General features: G+C 46.3%; 1 protein-coding gene across 2 annotated transcripts in view; it reads right to left on the bottom strand.

Moving 5' to 3' along the window:
* SLC22A23 (solute carrier family 22 member 23) overlaps positions 1-9924 on the bottom strand; it is a 108905-nt gene extending 98981 nt beyond the window's left edge. The window contains exon 1 of one of the 2 annotated variants that reach the window (XM_063161392.1): positions 8680-9924. In XM_063161392.1, the coding sequence (XP_063017462.1) occupies positions 8680-9210 (531 nt within the window). In that variant the 5' untranslated portion in view covers positions 9211-9924. The remainder of the gene's footprint in view (positions 1-8679) is intronic. The other variant, XM_063161385.1, reaches the window with a different exon arrangement.
* Between the last annotated feature and the right edge of the window lie 4136 nt (positions 9925-14060).

Here is a 14060-nt window from a genome sequence, read left to right as displayed (position 1 = left end):
GTCATCTAACATCAAAGAGTTGGGAGATACAAAATCTTGCTTGCAGCTTTCCTGCACAGTATTCATAATACTATATTAATAATTTTCCTCAGAGCAGCAGCAAGGATGTTTCAACATCTCTTTTACATCTCTGTGCTTCAAGTAAGTAACTTTTCTATATGTATCCTGACACGATTAGAAGATTTCACCACAAAAATGGCTTCAATTTTCAGTCTAGTTTTTGCTGTAAGACCTTGTAGCTGCTAGCCTCCCTCTGGCTGCATGAAAAGACCGTGAACAACCACGCCCATCCCGAGGACCGAGACACACAGACACCGAAAAGTGACATTTGAGTACCATTCCTCAGTTTCCAGCTGACGACCACGCGTATTCTGGACAAGGTGTGTGCTGCTGGGACTGACTTTGCAACCAAACTAAAAAAGACAAACTAGCCATCAAATTTGTATTTAGAACTGGTCTAAGCACCGAAAATAGAAGCCACACGTAAGAAAACCCTGCAACGTTGTGGTTAAATATTAACTTTCACTATCATCTCATTATCAAAAATAAGTTCATGCTTTGTGGACTTGTATTTTTCAGGTTGCCAAAACATGCATGCTCAAAATATGTTGCAGACTTGACAAGGCTGACACAGCAAAATCTAGTTTACTATCTTGTTGGCCTTTTTTAAATCCAGGGGAAAAAAAACCTACAAATTCAAGCATGGCATAAAACTCTGAAATGGAAAAGGGTGAAGTGGTAGACAAGAGGAGAAAGACATTCCTCATGACAAAAATTTGCCACCTTAGATAAAAAGATCAGACACCTTAACTCTGACATGCAATTATTGCTGCCATGACCTTGCCCTCTCATCATTTGCAAACTATGGCTATTGCAACCCAGGCAAGAATAAAAGGAGAGAGGAAAAAACCCTCAGGGTCTGGTATGAATTCAGACCTAAATAAATATTAAGGGTAGGGAAGAAGGGAGAAAAATATTCCACTTGGTTTACAAATCAGAAGGTGAAACTGGTCTGTCAAGCTTGTATTGTTCAAGCAGACAACATTTTATACAGCCATGGAAGACACAGTAGGGAAAAGGTCTAACAATTTAATTTACAGTCCCTATCCTTTAATCCAAATAATATTTGTAGGGTGGACATTGCAACACTGTCTGCATGATCATGGACTTTGGCCTGAAGGCCAGGAGGAAAGCAGGCAGCTCCAGAGTGCTGCAGAGGAGCAGGGAGACAGTACTTGGGCCAAAACGAATTCCTTCACCACTGTTTGGAGGCAAAGAACCTTTTTTAGGGAACCAGACAAGCCTGCTCCGAAAACAATGCACAAGGTTAACAATAAATCACTGGAGAAGGCGAACATACCACTTCATGCATCTCACAGGCAGCATTCCTGATTCTCACAGCTTTGCTCCTGGGGAATCCAGATAGGCATCCCAGAAATGAGGATCAGGATACGTCCACTTACCTAATCTTTTGTTCTTGTTGTTCAGTGTTAACAACCGGCAATTGGGCCTCTCCCAGATTATAAGAAAAATAAAAAATGCTAACAAGGTCTTGTACTACCCACTGAAATTTCCTACCCAGCCCATCATGCCCAGAGCACATTTAGCCTCTCCTCATCAGCCAACAGGACAGGCAGGAGGTTCCACCCCAAGCATGCCAGTCACACCGAGCACAGCACTGATCCTTCTTTGTGGGAATAGCTACAAACCTATTGCATGTTCCCAGCAGGTATGACACGGCATGGATCAGCAGGAATAACTCAACCCACACAATAATCCCTGTTGCCTGCCAGTTTTTACAGGCTGGTGTGGGGGCAGGCTTCCCAGCACCAACACTGGGTGTGGACCAGAGCAACTCCAGTAATGCCGAGCAGTTATCAAACACAGAAATGGGGTTTGCCTGGAAACCTCTGCAACACACCCCAGATGACATGGATTGAAAGGGTGTTGAAACTCCTTTTTTCCTCCTTCAAGTGCCTTCCTTTCCCTTTGACTTTAAAAGGGAATTCAGAACGCACACAAAGTCATCTGCTGTCAAAATCAGCTGGTAAAATATATAAAAAATAAATTACATTACAACAACTAAGTACACGTTTGAGCTGAGGTGACCAAAATCTGAAAAAGGCTGTTTTGATGGAATTCCATGCAAGAACTGAACACTCAGCACTGCTGCAAAGCTGCAGCATATTCCTACAACAGGCTACTCTGATCTTCTACCCATTGTCTGCAGCAAGCCCCAGTCCTTTGTTCTGTAGCAAGATCTCAGCCTAATTAATTCCACAGCCACTTGCGGGTAAGCCAGCGCCAGCCTGGCTGCGCTGCAGAAGAGCGGGAAGAGGAAGGAATATGAAAGGGAGGGAGCGAGAGTAGCTGTCCTGAGCAGGGATGACGGGTGGGCAGGAACAAATAGACTGGCAGAAAAAACAAAAGATACACAAAGAGATATCAAAAAAAGCTCTGTATCTCTTTTAGCATTTTCTAAATCTAGCAGCTCTCTAGAACTGATTTATTAAGGTTTAATTTAAGACTTTTCACCATTAGTATGGCCGAGGTCTTGAAGCTCAAGAAAATCATAAATCTTGTGCTATTCCAGATGTTGTTTCATTAAGAAATGAACCCCTGAAGTTTGGCTGTCCTGTAAGCCTCATCTCACATTACCATCAGAACTGGCTCCAAATTACATGCCCTCCTGAGTGCCAGTTCCTTTCTTTGACAAATGCTTTAAAAAAAACACGAGGTCACCTTTTAGTACTGCAGTCTTGTAGCCAGGGTAAGAAGAGCTAAAACTGTTAGTGCACTTCAGAAATTTGGGGTTAGACTGCCTGCACAGCTGGTAAACATTCACCACAGCCAGCAATTTCTGTCACAACATGGGCAGGGTCGGTATATTTAAATTACATGACAGAGATACAGGATGTGTTAGGGAGTGGAAACAAAAACAAACAGAACCCCAAGCATTTCAAACATCACGTCCATCCAGGAGGTTAAAAAAAAAAAAAGGCAGTTGTTTGACATATACACAAAAAATTACTGATATGAAAAGCTCAATAGCAAGTCTTAAAGCTAAGAACATCTTAAAGAGATTTCAATACGGAATTACCTTCCTGAAGGATCATTGTTAGTTCGAGCAACGCTACAAACTATTTATGGTAAGCTGAAATCAGATTCCTGTAACTGAGAGGCTTTATCTTAAGAGTGATAATAAACATGAACTGCATGTACATTTCCTGTAGTGAAAAAGAATCCATGCCAGACAAAAACTCAAAACTACCTGAGTTCCCATGTCAGTATCAGTCTTAATCCAGTCTCTGTTTTCTAAACCAACCGCTTTAAAAGGCTTTGGCCACTACATAACACCCCCAAATCAGCAAAACCAGTATCTAGGCTCACTAAACAAGAAGCCTTGTGACATCACACTTGATTATTCCAAACATCCAATTATTTACTGTTTGCAGGCAGAGGACAGTTCTTCACATGGGAAGTTGCAGGTGCTGTTCCCAAAAGACTCATCCCCTTCCTTGATGCCACTGACCCAGAAACTCGCCCTGTTCTTTTGGGGCTCACTTGTGTCTGATAATCAGGAGACTCCATCACCACACTCAGTGTGTGTGCAAGCAGGACAAGCCAACAGCTCCCCTTTGCCTCCTCCTTAACAGAAAGATTTTTCAAGTCTGTGAAGGCTCAGAGCAGTAACCACTGATTCTTTATCAGCTAATTTGCAGAGGGAAGAAGGGGAAAAAATAGTTTGGGATCTCTCACATAGCTGAGGAAGCCATGAAATAAAATAGTAGAAGATGTTTGCTCTGGTCTGGCAGTATTTCTGGATACCTCTGAGCATAGGGTCTTGTTGAGACCTTCAGTACCCATTAGAAGCTGAGAGTCATTCCAAAGCCTAGGCTGAGAGAAATTTAGAACAGACTTTCTGCCCTCTGGAAGTTAGGCCTTGCAGGTCCCTACACCCCCTTCAATCTGTTCAGTGGAAGCAAAATGATGCAGTAGCTTCATTATTGCCACTTCTGACCTAACTACTGCAGTGGGTACAATAACTCAAGGTTTTCATTGATTTGGGACTAGGTAGAAGCCAGTCAGCCAGAAACTAACACTGACAAGAGAAATCCTGTCAGTTGCAGAGAAAAAAAAAGAAGCATCAGCATTTCTAAGTCTCTTTGCAGAGGCCAGCCAACTAGAGAATATGCAGAAACAAATGAGATTACAGGCACAAATGGGAGTAGATAAGGGTGGCATAGTTCTTATTTTGGGAAGGACCTTGTCAGAGGGATCCCTTCAAAGTAATTAATAACTGTATTCTGAAAGTCCATTTAAAATGTACACCTATCCTCTACCCCAAGAAATATTATTCTGCAAAATGTGCCAAATTCATCATCACTGTTATCACGAAGAAATTTATTTGTTTTATCATTTCTGGCTACTTGCAGATACCAGCAATAATCCCACAAGGCAATACCAGAGACTAAAGCACACGTTACTGCACCAAACAATTTAGTTTTGATTAACCCAGTAGAACACCCAGGAAAAGAAGAAAAAGTTTCTTTTAAGAGGAAGTTTTCTACCAGGCTAACAAGCTGAATCATATGAAGGTGTGCCCAGAAAAGTGCCAGAACTGCAATATGAGCAAGGAGAAGGAAGACCAGTTAAGCACAGACATCTCCCCTTGCAGGAGCAAAGAGCACCAATCATAGACCAAACCAATTCAAGTTCAGACATCCTTGCCCCTGGATCATTTGGCTCTTCTGACTTCAACTCCACTTTTTTTTGGCAGGGACAATTTGCTAGAGGCTCAGCCAAATTGGCATGAGAATGTTTGAACCAGTGGCAAATAGGTAAACCCATTGCCATATCACTTTGGAAAGAAGAATGACTCAACCCAAATCAAGTGGGAAGTTGAGAGCCAAGTGAACAGCATTGCAGGGAAACAAGGCATCTGGAGCACAAAAGCAGTCACAACAGGAATTCCCTTGTGACTAGACATGAAATATTATTACATAATTGCTCCAAGTGATTAAAATGCAGCCACTAAACTAACCACTTCCCTCTTACGCCAGCCCCAAGAGGTGGAATGATCTGGAACATTGCAAGCGCGCACAGAGGGATGCTGTGCCATCAACCTCTGCAATTTAATAAAACCCAGTCCCTGTCCATCACCAGCTTTTGGTCTCCATTATACAAATCAGCGTGCAGAACAGCAAACAACCTCACCACTTAGTGCAATCAAACACAGAGGATGGCTCATCCTAGAAACGGAGTGAAAAAACCAACAACCATCAATCCTGTAACTAAGAGCTTCCATGAAAACATTGTCCCAAGATAACAACTGGCTTTGCAGATGGTCAGAAGATGCAGGCACTGGTGGGAGACTTAGAAAAGTCCCTGCTGAACACACACTCCAGCCCTGCTAAACTTCATGACTACATACATTTAGTTATCACAATGTTGCTCACTGTGTTAATGCTAATAATTTACTTGAAGCACCACTTTGCAAATGCCTAAAAGGAGATCTCAGGCTTCCCCATAAAAAAAGAAAAAAAAAAAAAAAAAAAAAAATAAAATAGAGAGTGTTTCTTAGCGTCCTTCCTTTGGACACAGGTGAGATGATACATGGACCATTAAAAAGGCTTTTTTCTAGCCTTTTGACTAAGGGCTGGTTTAGGGTGTACCTCTCAAGAAATACATGTGTACTCCGTTTATAACAGTATGGTGGTGTTGATGTTGTGATAAGGAAGAGATGAAAATCTTCAAGGAATCATGTAGCAGTGAAAAAGCCTTGCAAGTGAATTGTGCTAAGGGAAGATATTTATGTACAATCCGAGTTAAAGACCAAGATTTATGTGCCAAGTCAGGACATTAGCTCAGAAGGGTGATTTAACATGGCCACGGGAATCCCTGTGGTTAAATTATGCATCTGACCTCTTCACTACATGTATCTCAGCAGTGTTAAATAATAAGCACTATGTCCTTTATTACCATTTCCAGTTCTAATGACTGGCAGCACTATAAAAAGCACCGCTCCCAGTGACTCAGTCAAGCAGGTCAGGATAATGACAGTGTCTGACACAGCAATGCCAGTCTTCAAGAAAGGTGCAAGGCCACTGCTGGCTCCAGCAAACACTCAGAGAAGTGGGGCTAAACAAAGCACCAAGCAGGGCTGGAAATAGAAAGATCTCCATCAATCCCAAGCATGACATAGGGTGGGCGAAAATAGGCACCAGGGAAGGGAGAGCTGAGAAAGCCTGGACAGGGATACAGCATCTGATGAGGGGTGTACCATTAGAAGACAGGCTGTGGAGACAGTGGAACTTAACACAGTTTAAGGACAGCTATCCAACCCCTGAGGAATGGGGGGAGCAGTGATGTCTCATATGTATGTACTTCAAATGTGCTTTGTGCTAAAGAACCAGAATTGTTTCATTGTTTCTGAATACAAGGCAATGATGGAGCATCCAGCAGCTGTTAGCTCAGACCACTGAAGGTAAGTACGAGAGGATTTACTTGCCAAACAAAAGTACATTTTTTATTAATATACTTTTGGCTCTCTTTATGATATTTCAATATAACCCCTGGCTACCACACAGATGAGCATATATTAGACTAAGATTTAATAAAACTCTATTTAGAAAGATGAGAACATTGCATAATACATTACAGAAATAAATGTATTTTTGAGGAGAGTTAAGGGTGATCTGAACATCCAGTCTCTTGAATTCATCCAGAGCAGCTCTTTCTCACAAAGGACAGTGAGATGCACGTAAGAGGAGTCAGCAGTTACAAGAATTACTCCCACAGTATCAGAGCTCCTGGGGATTGATAAGAAATGAAGTCCAAATCAAGCTGTGATGATGTTCTGTCTGGGTTTTTCCTCTCTTTCTCCATTAGAATAAAAACAGGCAGCACCCCCACCCAGAAAACCCCCAAAACAAAAACAAAGCACAAACTAAAGAGGAATCCTGACCTCAAGAAAACAATCTAATTATAATTACATGGGATTACAAATCAAAGCAAAAAAGCTGCCAGGCTTTTGGAAGTGAGCATACAAAAAAATAACTCCACACTGGAAAAACCCACAGTCTCAAAAGATGATTATTATTCTTTCTAATAGAAAACAAGACAGCAGGGGCCACAGATGTTTGTTTATCCCTTAAAATTGATCTGCCCTTTACAGCAAGTTCTTCCAAAGAACACTTTTTTTATTATCTCTAAAGAAGCATGCAAGACAGCAAACTAACTCTCCCTTGACCTTTTTGTGGCCAACTTGACGATGACCTTCAAAAGATTCAATCATTTAAAAAAAATTTTTTTTTAAGTTTAGCCTAAAAAAAACATTTCAAGATAATTTTTCATGCTAAAACTTTAGTGTTAAACCCCCAAATATATGAATAGCTCAGTCTCTGTATATAAACAGAAGAAAATCTGACCTTCTTAAATATCTAATTTTCTTACGCATTTCTGTATCACAACCCAATCAGATCCAACGTGTGCCTATGCTTCTCTCATGAAAGGAATGTAGCTGAGCTACCTTCCTTTTTAATTCTGGGTTCAAGGTATTGAGGGATTTGCTTTTCCCCTGTTGCACACTCTTTCAAGGGACACAAAGAGAAACCGAAATGATTTTCAATGATTCAATATAAGTGCATGCTGGCTGACCAAAGCACAATTATGTTGCTCATCTGACTGTTGCCTCGTTTCTTTATCCCAATTAGATAAACACAGTTAAGCTAAAACACTGCTCCCAGGCAGGAAGTAATTTTTGCTGATCTTAGGAGGGGGGTCTTGAGATTAAGGGAACTTCTTCCCCAGTGTAACCACTTCATTTTACATTTCCAGGAGCACCAGCTGCCTGTTAGTATCAATAAGGCCCATCTGCAGCCAGCAGGGCTTTTGCAGGACTGATAATATAAACAAGCAAAAGCTTTCAGGTTAAAAGGGAAGGTGATTTTTTGATATGCACTACTCAGCAAATACAAAGCAAGAGCAGAAAGCGGCACAGTCTCTTCACTAGAAATTTTCCACTTTAGTCATTACATGGGGAAACACAAAACACAGCAGCATGCACTTTTTGCTTCTGGAGTAAACTAGAGTGAGACATTTCTTCAATTCCTCTGCCAAGACAGGTTTCAAGAGAATAAGTACATAACCAGAAAAATTCAAGAGAACTTTTGACTTATTTTACACACAACAGTCACCATTTCTTCAGTTTCCCCAAAAATCAACCTGGTTTTTGGCGTGTAGAGCTGCTTCAGTATACATGCACAAAGATCAACCGGAGCCCTCTCCGCAACCCTTTCCCCTTATCAGCTGGGGCACTTGCCTCCAGCATCTTTCCCACAGACACCGAGAGACAGCAGGACACTATCAGGAGTTCGAAGAGACACACAGGATTCCGTTTCAGGACATAACTTTGCAGCTTAGCGCTGCAACCAGTGTGCGGGTACAAATCCACAGGCTGGACACCTGGTGCGACACCCCGGCAGGCAAAGGGCTGCGCGGCTGTGGGACTGGCTTTCCCCGGCTGGGAGGCTCACCCACGGGGACTTGACTGACCCAACTACAGCGTGCAAGGACAGATCCGCATCGTGCCCAGCTGCTCCCCTCGCCTTGGAAAGAGCCGAGAGGGTCCGCGAGGGCTGGACAGGGAGGGGGGCCGAGGGAAGTCGCCTTTCTCACCTTGCTCACGACGTTTTGGACGAGGCCGGCTCGGATGCGGTAGTGCCACTCGCGGCAGCCGCACTCGCTGGCGTTGCCCCCCGCGGGGGTGGGCAGCCCGGGCGGGGGGAAGATGCTCCCGTTGCCGCTGTGGTTGGCGTGGATCGGCGCCAGGGTCCCGCTCCAGTTGCCCTGCCCGTCCGCCTCCCGGCACCAGAAGTCGGGCTGGTCCAGGAGGAAGGAGTCCGAAAACTTGCTGAAGCCGATGACGAGCGCCGGGACCCAGGTGAGCAGCACCAGGGTCCGCTGGTAGCGGCCGCCCAGCCCCCCGAGGAAGGGTAGCACCGAGCCGTCGTAGTCGAGGAGCAGCGGGCTGCAGGCGGCGGCGGGCGGCGGCACCGGCAGCGCCTGGATCTCGGCCCCAGCGGCGTTGGCGGGGGGAGGCCCCGGGGGGGCGGCGGCGCCCCCCCCCACGGCCCCCGGCACGGAGCCGTTCTCCTCGGGCAGCGGCCGGCCCCCGCCGCCCGCCTCACGGCGCCGCTCTATCGCCATGCAGCCGCCCGGGGAGGCTCACATAGGGGGGGCCGGGGCAGACCCGGCTCCCTCGCGAGTCCTTCCCTCCCTCCGCTCCGCGCACGCACTCGCGCACCTTGCAGCGTAAGGTATTGCACACACGCTCCCAGCCGGACCGGCAGGAGACGGATGGGGGAGGGAGAGAGGGAGGAAGGGAGGAAGGACAGGGGCGAAGAAAGGGGAGGCACCGAGGGAGCCCCTCGCTCTCTCCGTTCCTCACCCGCAGCCCGCGGCCACGAACCGCTGCAGCTGCCGGCGGTGCCCCCCCGCTCCTCGTCTGTGCGTCAAGCTGCACTCATCCCAGCTCTCCCTTCCCCCTTCCGAGAGGCACCGCCGAAAAGCGAAGGAAGGATCCAGCCGGATCCGAGCATGCGATGGGCCAAAGGAGAGGAAGGGAGAAGGCGGGGAGGTTGGAAGAGAAAAGAGAAAAAAAGAAAAAACCCAGCCGCCCTGAGAACCAAGCCCTGCAACAACAAACCAAGCAAAACCGGTGCAGCAAGGCACCGAACACGCCTCCTCTCCCGGTTTTGGTGAGGAGGGGGAGGAGAGACAAGAGGGAAGGCAAAGGAAGGAGGGGAAAATAACAGCTCCCGACGCGGCTTCCCCGCTTCCCGCACAGCTAAGGGCTCCCTCCCGGCCGCGGCAGCAGCGGCGGCGGCAGCCCCCAGCACCTCCCCGCCGACCCTTGGCAGCCCTGCGTCCCGTACATCTGGCTCTGCAGCAAGGGGCCCCGCCGGCCCCTCCGCGGCCCGGGCTGCGGACGCGGTCACCGCCACCGCCGCCGCCACCGCCGTGCGCCTCCCGCGGCAGCCCGCTCTCCGCGCCGTGCCGCCGGCCGCGCCTCCGGAGGCGGGCGGACGAACCCTGCCGGCTGCTCGCCCTCCGCCCCCCGGCAGCCCCCACCTGCCGGGCCCGCTCCGCCCCCGCCGTGCCGGGCGGCCGCACCTGCTCCCGCCGCGCCGCCGGCCCGGCCCGGCCCCCGCCAGGGACCCGCTGCCGCCGGGGGCGGGACGGCGCCGCGGGGCGGGGAGGGCTCGGCGGGGCTCGGCGGGGGCTCCGCGCCGCCCCGCGGCAGCGCCGCGCTCCGCGGCCGGGGCAGGTGGGGCTGCGGGGCGGGCAGCGCCGGGGCTGGGGAACGCGAGGAGGAGGCGCTCGGGCTCCGCAGCGCGCCCGCTCCGTATCAATTATTTACACGGTGTGTGCGCCTTTAACAGCGCGGCGCGGCTGCAGCGGGCTGGGCGGGAGCGCACCGCATCGCCGAGCCGCAGGAGCACCCTGTGTGGCCGGGCAAAGGACGAGACTCGGAGGGAAGAGCCGAAAGGTGAAGGGAGCATCTCTGAGACACAGAGGGCGGCGAGGAGACGTGCCTGCATCTCTTCAGTCAGCCTGTCACATCAGCACACACTTGGAAGAAAATTATATCCTGTTAGCACCTGACGTTAATTGTAAAATAGGCATTTCAAATTTGTGAAGGTTATTTTTATGTTAAGCTAAATTTACTTCAGCGTGTAAGTGCCTCAGACTATTTTCATCGTAGAGCACAGCCCGTGCATTACTGAACTCTGCAGTTATTTTTTCCTTTGTAAGAGGGGAAGGAGAGAAAACAGATCAATATACGCTTGTACACGTGAACACAGCTAGTGAGCAGAAAAGGCTTGTGTGCATTAGAAGAGGATGGGTGTCATTGCCAAATATAAATGGAAGAGCAAGTTGTTGATGGAATTTCATGTACTTGATCTCCTCTCTGCTAGCAAATTATTGTACACCATTAATGCCTTAGATTTCCCTCCCTTTAGCCCTTTGTCTTGCAGAGGACACCAGAAAGGTTTCACATCTACACCACTTCAGTGTGTCTCTGTGTTCCTTTTGTGGGGCTTCCCTGGATTCTGCTCTGAGGAACACCCAGTACTTCAGAGGCCCTACAGCCTCTCCAGGTGACACTTTATCCTCCTCTCTGAATATTCCTTGCTGAAATGTGAATGTGGTGGTCCCTGCCAAGGGAAGTCTCCTCTTTCTGTGTTGCAGTGTCCTTTTACATCTGACGGCTGCTATCACGTCCCTGTGCCACGTTTTCTTTAAGATGACCAGCTGCAATTTGTCTGCCTCTGCTGCAGTCTCTTTGGCCAGGGACTGCCTGCAGCTCTCTGCTCTCTCCTCAGCTGCTGTCTGCAGCCCGTGCTGAGCAGTGCCCCAGCCTCTGTGTGCACAGGGGGTAACCCTGCCTGCAAAAACAATTCATCACAGTGCTTCTCAGTCATGTTCTTTGCTTTCCCAGTAACTTCTTAGGGTTATTTTGAATTCTTATGTCATCCTCCAATGTGTTTACAGTTGCTCCCCAGTTAGTGCCATCTCTGAAGGCTGCTAACGAAACACCCCCTTTGGAACTGCATTTGAAATCCACCCTCTTGCTTGTAAAACACTGACAACTGCTGTTTCCAAACTTCTGTACCCCCTGCCTAAATTTTTCAGATAAGCTGAACTCCCTTCCTCATAAGCATGTGCATAGAGGCTAATCAAGGCACAGATGAGTGGAGTCCACTATCCCCTCTTCCATAACATTCTCTGCTCCCCATTGCTAAGGGAAATTTGCCCATATTGTCCCAGTTTCTAGTTGACAAGTTCATATTAATAGTTGCTTACCCTATTGTTTCCTTCTACCTGTCTACAAATCGTGTGTCTATTTGTACTAGATGCTTTCTTGGGTGAAAAACTGGCTTATTTATTTATTTTCAAATGCTACTTTTAAAGACAGGCATCAGTTTGCTTATTTCTTGCCCTTATTTATTCCCTGGATTCTCAGAGATAAACATGAGTGTTTCCAATGCTGTTTGAGCCACTTCCTTCACTACCCTGGCATAAAGTGCAGCCAGACTGTTGCTTTGAACATCTTGATGTTACCTAAGTATTCTTGTTCTGCCCCAGCCTGGGCTGAAACCTTATTCCCTTGTCATTAATGTGTATCACATCAGTCCCCTGATCAAATGTGACCTCTTTTAGCTGGTGCAAAGAAGACCTGAGGCAGTCTGAGCCCTCTCTGGCATCAGTCAATATCTTTCTCTCTCTGATGAGTAATCCACTTGCTTTTGACTTTCTCTTACCACTGATGTACTTATCAAATGGTTTCCCACTACTTGGGATGCTCTTTCTAGTTAAGTTTTATTTGTTGTATTGGCTTTTTTTGTGTCTGTTCTTACCCATTCTTGCCGAGCAGCATTTCTGCATTCATCCCATCAAAAGATCTGCTTTCTCTGTGCTTGTTTTTTTGTGAGCTCATGATTAGCCCAATTGCCTCCTTCCTAACATACCTACATTTCTTCTGCAATGTGATCATTTGTGACAGGTCTTCTAGAAACTCCCAGCTACCACTCACTGTCTTTTCCCACTAAGGGAAAAAGGCCTCATCATGGCTTCGATCAAAATGTTGAGGGGAAGAGAATTTTAGGAGTGGAGGTCTCAAGTGCAAGTTCTGAGGATAGAGAAATTTGACTGAAGAAAGCAAAGAACTGAAAACTGGGGAGAAACGGGAAGGAAAAGAACCATTAGAGAGAAGCAAGTAGGTGTAGTAGAGCTGTAGAAAGAGAATAAAGTCATACAGTACAATGAAAAACGTGTAATGAGAGGTTACAACCCTTACTCAAACTGATCAAACATTTTCATCCCAAACACCTTTTCTGGGCTGCTTCTACATCCTGAGTTTTTGTTTGGAATGGAAAAATTTCAAAGGTAGCATTTTCCTGAGGGTTACATATTTTGCATAGTAGAAGTTCTGCCCTTGAAACAGTGATCCTCAAGAGACTGTTTCTGAGTAGAAGAAGGTTGCAGACAAAAGAGGAAAGAAAACACATTTCTAGGAGCTAAGAAATAAATTTTTGATGAATAAGTACTACTGAAGCAGAACGTTATGGGAAAAAAATCTTTCAAAAAAGAGAAATGCCTTCACATACTCCTGTGAAAACTGTTTTTTGGTTTAAATGAGGAAATGAAAATTGTTTTAAAGGAATATTTCAGATGGGTGGTAGACCCTACATAGGAGTAAATGCTGAAGTTAAGCATCAAAACTCTCTCTCCTGAGCAAGGCTTCGTGAGGAGCTACATTTTGTGGTCAAGTAAGGTTTCTCCAGCAGTGCCTTCTTGACGTGAGAGAGAAGAACCAGGAGTGGGGTAATCCTTCACAGAAATACAAAAAGATACAGTTTAAAAGATAAGCTGTATTCAAGAAGAAAACAAATCAATGTGTTATTGTTTATTTTATCCACCTTCACTGAGTTATATTAGAAAATTTGTGCACCATTATGACCTGGGTCATCAACAGTTTGCAGTGGAGGAACACAGAAGGTGACTATGACCTACTCTGACAGGAGCAGTTTGATTGCCCTGCTGCAGAACAAGCCTCCTGTTGCAGAACAAACATCCTGTCTATTGGCACCCACTGCAGCTCAAGAGGGTTTCAAACCAGGACACAGAGAAATATTATCATGTTTACACAAGGGAAGGAAAAAAAAAATCAAGTTCCCTTAGCCCTGGTGTTAACATTTTCACATTGTTGGAAGGCCAGCCACAGTACTTTGAAGAACTCCTGGCATAAATTCCTGGTTTATGTGGAATTTGCAGCAACTTCATTCCATAGCAACAACCTTAGCTGTATTTTATTGTTTTATGAGATGCATGCTTCATTGCCTTTTTTGTCTAAAGGAATCTTGTACCGTAGAGGTGGAATTATGACAATGTAATAAACCAAAGCTACTTGGTACAAAGTTTGATTAATAAACTTACCTATTGGAATGAAGACTATTTAAATACTAGAGGAAAGCATGGTGTCTTCATAAGAT

Source organism: Melospiza melodia, chromosome 1 (genome assembly GCF_035770615.1).
Source record: "Melospiza melodia melodia isolate bMelMel2 chromosome 1, bMelMel2.pri, whole genome shotgun sequence".
NCBI lineage: Eukaryota > Metazoa > Chordata > Aves > Passeriformes > Passerellidae > Melospiza > Melospiza melodia.
Note: the sequence above shows the minus strand (reverse complement) of the source record. Positions and strands in the feature narration are given on the sequence as shown.